Genomic DNA, 7,500 nt, shown 5'->3' on the forward strand with positions numbered 1-7,500 from the left:
TAAAGTGAGAAATGAACGAATTCGAAGGTTGACTGAAGTGAAAAATGTATCAATAAAGATGAGAGAAGATAGATTGAAACGGTTCGGCCATGTAAAGTGACTTGAGAGGGAGTACGTGGGAAGGAAAGTTTTTGACTTACAAATAGCGGGAAAGAGGAAAAAGGGACGCCCAAAGACTAGGTGGTGGGATAAGGTAAAGGATGATATGAAAGAACTGGGCCTGGAGGAAGATGATGCGTTGAACCGAGATGCATGGAGATGTAGCATTCACTATGGCAATTCTGCAAAATGCAGGATAAGCTGAAAGAAGAAGAAGATTAAAAATTCTGCAACTGTAAGGTAAAAAGGATCGGAGGTGTCTTTCACTTTTTGGTCGGATAGACAACACTTCTGTTCGACTTGGTGATCTGATGATTCAGAGGATGAGTTGGATTGTCTAAAATATTTCCAATTTTTCTTAAGCAGGATTCTGCATATAAATTATTAAAAGACAAGGATCCTATGGTAAGTTTGTTAGCTATTTTAATAGTCCTGTCAAATTAGGTTCTGGTGAGCTAGGACAGTTTCCACCCCAGGCAGTAATACAAAAAAAAAAAAACAACACTTTCTATTACAGATCTATAAAAAAACGTACAAAATGTTTTGTCAATGATAAGCTGGGACAATTTCCGTAAAAAGCACATTCTTTGATTAATTTTACTATTGATATAATTGGCATGTACGTCCCATTGTAATTTGTGTCCATGGTGACTCCTAGATATTTGTATTCTACTACTTGCTCTACTTTTTCATTTTTAATAGTGATACGGTCTTTGGTATTCTTATCTTTTCTAGTCTGAAGTCTAAAGTAATAATAATAATAATAATAATAATAATAATAATAATAATAATAATAATAATAATAATAATAATAATAATAATAATAATAATAATAATGTTTTATTGATGCTTCGTGATTGTTGTATCTTGTTTTGAATAAAGGTTCTGTGCTGTCGATATATTGTGCTGTGGTATTGTCAGTGGCTATGGTGGCTTTATAGACGATGGCGTTTTTCTGGCAGTTTCCTTGTAGGGGGCAGTCGTCCTTCTTCCTGCAATTGCAGTTATCTTTATTTTCGTTATTGTTGGGTTTAGATATGACGTTCTTGTTGGTAATTATCTGTTTCATGTTTTGTGCGCAGCTGTAGCTTATCTTGACGTTGTTTCTGTTATTTATTTTATGCGGTCGGGGGTTCTTCGGGAAGTGTTTGTCGATGAGTGTGAGGAACTGTCTACCGATATTTGAAGTGGCTGCGTTATTGAAGGCGGGTTGGACCATAATATGAGAACACAATACAACATGTCACTACATAACAATACTTATCACCGCCCAATCAATAATAAACACACAGGAACAAAGAATAGGGACGACAAAGCATCAACAACGATCACGTTTGAAAGTGCACTACGGACTTATTGTCGACCGAAGAGATGGAAGATCATCGAAACGATCGTCTCGACAGAATAATGTGAGTGTTCTTATATTTTTTATTATGCTCTAATCAATATTATATATATATATATATATATATATATATATATATATATATATATATATATATATATATATATATATAGAATACAAATTGTCACTCACTTTTTTTGTGGCCGCAAAAATGTGAGTGACAATTTGTATTCTATATTAGCTCTAACCATCATTATCGAGTACTTTCGTACCTACGAGTACCCACCAACACTCATAATATATATATATTATATATATATATATATATATATATATATATATATATATATATATATATATGTGTGTGTGTGTGTGTGTGTGTGTGTGTTACATACACAAATACATTTAACGTTCAACCAAATATCAGTTCACTGTTGCAACTATTAAGCCCCAAAGTCTTCAAATATTTAATAACATGAAATTTTGTCAGTTAAATGAGTTTTTAATTTTTGCCAGAGATAATGCAAATTAGTTGTAACACGTTTGATAATAACCACGCAAAATGGAACGTTTAGAGAGTCTGGATTATTGGATCACTGTTCTGTGGAGTAAAGTCAAAGGAAAAACACCAATATTTGTCATCATCTTTAAAAAAAAAAAAACAACAACATCAACAACCCAGAACAGGATAAATTTACTTCAGCAGGTCGTCGTGCGCCATGCTTTAATTAAAGACATGAATGGCACAATTGACCCGCAACTAAAATACCAGGCTTGTTATATATGCTACGTTTTATCTACAGAAGTTCATTACCATAATATAATGATTGATGACACATCCGATGGAATTATGTCTTTAGAAAATAGGTCTCGGCAGGACTGTCTGAAAAGAAGAATTAGGTCAACAAAATCATGCAGGTGAAGTGTATCAGTGTTTATCAGTGATGAAGACACTTCTAAAGGCAGTATCTGATTGGTTGGTTTCTATCGTCTGCCCCATACTTGCCATGCCTGGCTCCAGCTGGTGTCTAGACCACCGGACGCTAATTGGAGGAAGGATCAGCTTTGAGGCGGGACCGGACTTTCCACGACCTTGACCTTTGCCATCTGCCTCTGCTTCTGCTTTGACTTGCTGCGAAGTGGGTCTACTTGTGATCTGGTCTCGCATTCGGAGCAGAGCGGACGTGGGTTTTGTTCTGGAGAGAATAATTGTAATTGATGGTTCCCTATGATCTCTTGTTGCTATGCATACACCATCTAGTACATTTTAAAAATAAATCTAGTCAAATAAACATTTCAGTGGTTGCATTATTTGACGCGAAAATTTAAAATAAAGTTTGCCCCTGATTTCAGTCGATGACAGCCATCTTAAGTACTACTAGCCTATAGCCCGAAGCAAACACATACAGATCCTGAGCATTGCTCACAATTTTAACACAAATGCTTGAAAAAAATGCATTATGTCGTCAGGTGTTGCGATGGAATTCCTTCATCTGTCATAATATCGCGAGAAATACTCACTTCCTGAGTCTGACATATTTGTGTGTTTGGCATGTAATAAGGGTAGCTCAGGCCTTTTCGTTGACTGGAAATAAATAGTCAAGGGGAAGGAACGGGGTAAATGGCAGGAAATATTCTGATTGATTAATGATTAGTAACGGACGGACCATCAATTATCAACTTCTTTTTGGTCACAAGGATCAGAGTGTGCACCTTCTTCTTCTTCTTCTTCTTCTTCTTCTTCTTCTTCTTCTTCTTCTTCTTCTTCTTCTTCTTCTTCTTCTTCTTCTTCTTCTTCTTCTTCTTCTCCCCTTCTTCTTCTTCTTCTTCTTCTTCTTCTTCTTCTTCTTCTTCTTCTTCTTCTTCTTCTTCTTCTTCTTCTTCTTCTTCTTCTTCTTCTTCTTTGTTTTGTATATATCATAAAGGTCTCAGTTATAATAAAAATAAAAATAAAAATAAAATAAAATTCCCTTTATTCATCCCATAAGGGAAATTTGTCTCTAGGGTCTATGTGCCAAGGCAGACTGGAATAACCCAGACCTCAGTCGCAGTGTAGCGCCGCAAATTGATCTAGGGCGAGGTGACTTGCTCAAGGCCACACAGCGCAGTGACGGGTGATACAACTAGGTACCGTACCGCTGAGCCACGCTGCCACTGATGCTGAAAAGCTTGATGGAAGCAAGTGATATAACGCAATAGTCTCTCTAATTGTACCCAGGGCTATTTACAAGGGGACGCGGCCATCATCAAAATTAATTATACATGTACTGGGCTGGCGCCTATGAAGAGTTTTTATATTTATTTATTCAACAGAGACAGGTTACGGGTCAAGTTTTCATTTAACATCAAAACTGACAAAACGCCTGTTTATATTTTGTTCAGATAACTGTTGCCCCCATAAAGTTTCACGATCTCAGTATGAAAGATGAGCCAAATTATTCAACAGTACCAGAACACGTTTATGAATAATATCAACGTTTTCCAATTAACTTTTTATACAAAGGACTCACAATACAATTTTAGTATTTCTTACAGGAGGTTTACCGATTTAAACAACGATTAGATATGTCTAAATATTTGAGAGTCTTTATTAATAATTTGAAGATTAAAATTTAGTCATTTATAGTTTCATCCACGTTGTTGTCAACATCAGATAAGGAAAAAATAATATTTTGCGTTGTCTTTATAATAGGATTGTGACTGGTCGATATCGAAACAATTTAATCTTTACATCTTGATATGATGAGTTCTAACAATCTGTCAGTTGACTATAGTTGACTATAGTTGACTATAATTTAAAAAGTGTGCCGAAAAAAGTAACTTTTCTTCCTTAATCTTTTAAGGAAGACGAGAGTATCAAAATTGTAAAGGGTGATTCTTCCCAGCATAACTGGAAAACTGCTTTAACTACGACAGAAATATTCGTCCAAAACCTCCGCTCATTGACTTTTGAATTTTTTCAGTCTCAAAGTCGCGCTTTTCTCCTGAAGCAAATGGACTAGATATAAATGCCCTACTCCTCCTTTCCAAGGTCTCGGCAGACGGAATAAATGTGGCAGTACATGGAATGATCAGTCGGAAGGTGAAAATTTGGATTTGCATTTTTTTTTCAGTTTCTGAAAGCATATGCTCCCCAGGGCATTTTAATCTTTTTTATTTGAAGTAAATCGGGTGATTTTTCATGAAGTTATGGTCAGATGTATGGGAAAAGTATCCAGCAACTTTTCTCAAATTTCATACTTTTCAACTTGACTAGCTGTAAAAATATTTAGAAGTGAAATTAAGCTTTTCCCGAAGATGTACAAAATGGGTTGATTTAATCATTTATGACAAGAAGTCATTTTTTGATAATAATTTGACCTTCGAACTAAACATGGCAATATCTCAGATCAAGCCTTTTCACCATCCGACTGATAATGTCATTCACTGTAACAAATGATCAAACCCAATTAATATTTTCGTTTTCTTGTTTGACGTATTATACAGTAATTTGTATTTCCTAATACGTACATGCACCAACCTGTCGAAGAGTTTGATGTTCCGGCGACTGCCTAAGATCTTCTTGGATTGTTTCTTTCTCTTTGCTGATGGGGTCGATTCATGGATCTTTTTCTGAAACAGAGGCGTGTGTTAACTGGAGTTAACAAAATACATAACTTTAAGTAGAACTTGTGTTTGGGCAGGAAATCAATAATAAAACCATTGTGAACTTTATCGCAGCCAGTGTAATCTACGAAGCAGAGGCGTGCTAGAATCAAACCTCCGCTATAGAAAGACCAATCTGGCAGCATTGTTTTGGACCGTCTGCAGCCGTTTTAACTTATTTTCCGAGACACCAAACAACAGAGCATTACAGTAATCCAGCTTTAAAAATAAAAGAGAAACAAGTTTTTTGGTAACATCCCCAGAAAAGAACTTTAGATAAATTAAAAATTAATAATAAAATTCTCTTTATTCATCCCCAAGGGGAAATTTGTCTTTAGGGTCTATTCCAAGGGAAGACTGGAATAATCCAGGTGTCAACCACAGTGCAGCGCCGCAAAGTGAGCTAGGGCTAGGTGACTTGCTCAAGGCCACACAGCGAGGCGGGAAGTCGAAGTCGGTACCTTTTAGGTACGAAGCGAAGACCGTACCGCTGAGCCACGCTGCCCCCTCGAATAGATCCTTTTTTTTCAACTGACATACTAATGATTGGATCATTGTCTTAATTTGATTGTCCATCGACAGTTCTGAATCTAAGAATGCTCCAAGATTTTTGACATTGTCAACAATATCTACTGACACCTCTGCTACTATCAATTTTGTCTTGTTCCAAAATCTTCTGTTCCCTACATACATCAACCCTGTTTTGTCGTCAGTCAGCCTTATCCAGTTCTTACCATCCAATCTCTTATACCCAGTACACCTGTGCTTATGATATTTTGTAAGTTTTTGGTACATTCAGATCCAAACAAATGGGTGTCATCAGAATATTGGTGATAGGACAGGCCAAAGCCCCTGATAACCTTTGAAAGTGGATGTATGAAGAGAACAAAGAGCACAGGTCCAAGACATGACCCCTGTAGGACACCATTTTCCAAAGGAATTTGATCAAACTTCAAACTATTTATAACTACAATTTGTTGATTAATAAGATTTAAATCAACTGAGTGCCGTGCCGGAAATGTCGAAAGCTATTTCTAAATGTTTTTACAGTGAGTCGTGATCGCTAATGTCAAAAGCTGATGATAAATCAAGAGGTTCAAGAAGATCGCTTACAGCCTGAACAAGAGCAGTTTCGGTCGAATGGTTTTCTCTGTAGGCATATTGAAAGATTTCTTCCATGGAATTTATTTGAAGGTGAATAGCAGTTATTTTAGGACCAGATTTTCAAGGATTTTGATAGAAAGGGAAGATAAGAGACAGGACGATAGTTTTTTAGATTTTCTTTGTCAAGATTAGTTATTTTCAATAATGGTTTAACATACGCAATTTTGTAGATATCAGGTACGGCACCCGGTTTAAATGATTTATTCCTGATGAGAGTAATGGATGGTATTAATTCGTTTATGCATAATTTTAAAATGTCAGTTTTAATCGGATTTAACTCACAGCTCTTCGAATCAGCTGAGAGAATACAGTCTTTGACTTCACTCTCACTAACTTCAACAACCTGAGAAAGACTGTCACCCGAAAACAGTTCAAACTTTGTATCTAAAGGATACGTTTCTAATTCATGTCAAATCAATTCAATTTTTTCTTTGAAGGTGAGGAGGTAAACTTTGGAAATTTTAGTTGGAAAACGTTTTTGATTTTCTTTACGTAGAAGTTCATTTGAAATCTGAAATATATCCTTTGGTAATTTCACAGTCGAAAAGTTCTTACCATATAGCGTTGTTAAATCAATTTATCTATTTATATGATATGATTTTTTTTGTCTATTAAATATTTTTCTCTATCAGCTGGATGTTGAGATTAATGCCATTTTCATTCCGATTGTTTCCTTTGTTGTTTTATTTTTATTTTTTCATGTCTGAGTTTTACCATAGTTCTTGAGTTCGCAATTTACCGTCTTTGTCCTTTCAGGGGCACGAATGTTAACGCTATCGAGTAATGCGGCGTTGAGTATGTCTTCGTCCATGGTTGATGCTTCCTTATTGAAAGAATTAGGTCCTTCAATGTTGTTCTTAAAATCACGTGAGGTAATCTGTTTCTCTAAAGGGTGGTTTGTTGATGGAGAAGAATAAAAGATGGTGAACATACACTAAATTGTTGATATTGTTGACAGAAGATAAAAATTGAGATCCCTCATCTGTCATGAAATGGTCGATGATGATGTGGCCAAGATCATTCATTGATCCAGTCGCTTGCTGAACTAAATTAAATAACGGAAGTCACGGAAAGTATTCAATTCATTTTTTTTTCCATTAAAAGGAATTCTAAAATCACCAACTTAAATGTTGTTTTTGTTATTAATTGACTGGTTAAATAGAAAATATCAAAATTCCATGAAAAAATCGTAACATAAAATCGTTACCATTTGAATGAATGAATAAATAAATGAATGAATACAATTT

The 7,500-nt window shown here is 35.5% G+C and overlaps 1 protein-coding gene across 3 annotated transcripts in view; it reads right to left on the reverse strand.

Moving 5' to 3' along the window:
• Nucleotides 1-1,925: 1,925 nt before the first annotated feature.
• The window catches only part of LOC144975686 (uncharacterized), a 42,834-nt gene continuing 37,259 nt past the window's right edge, over nucleotides 1,926-7,500 (reverse strand). For 2 of the 3 annotated variants that reach the window (XM_078919878.1, XM_078919877.1), the window contains 2 exons: nucleotides 4,965-5,056; nucleotides 1,926-2,640 (listed from right to left, as the gene is read on the reverse strand). In XM_078919878.1, coding sequence (XP_078776004.1) covers nucleotides 2,373-2,640; nucleotides 4,965-5,056 — 360 coding nt within the window. In that variant the 3' untranslated portion in view covers nucleotides 1,926-2,372. Of the gene's footprint in view, nucleotides 2,641-4,954; nucleotides 5,057-7,500 lie in introns of all 3 variants that reach the window. The other variant, XM_078919879.1, reaches the window with a different exon arrangement.

This window comes from Berghia stephanieae, chromosome 6 (assembly GCF_034508935.2).
Source record: "Berghia stephanieae isolate SIO BIC M18660-M18661 chromosome 6, UCSD_Bste_1.3, whole genome shotgun sequence".
Classification (NCBI taxonomy): domain Eukaryota; kingdom Metazoa; phylum Mollusca; class Gastropoda; order Nudibranchia; family Aeolidiidae; genus Berghia; species Berghia stephanieae.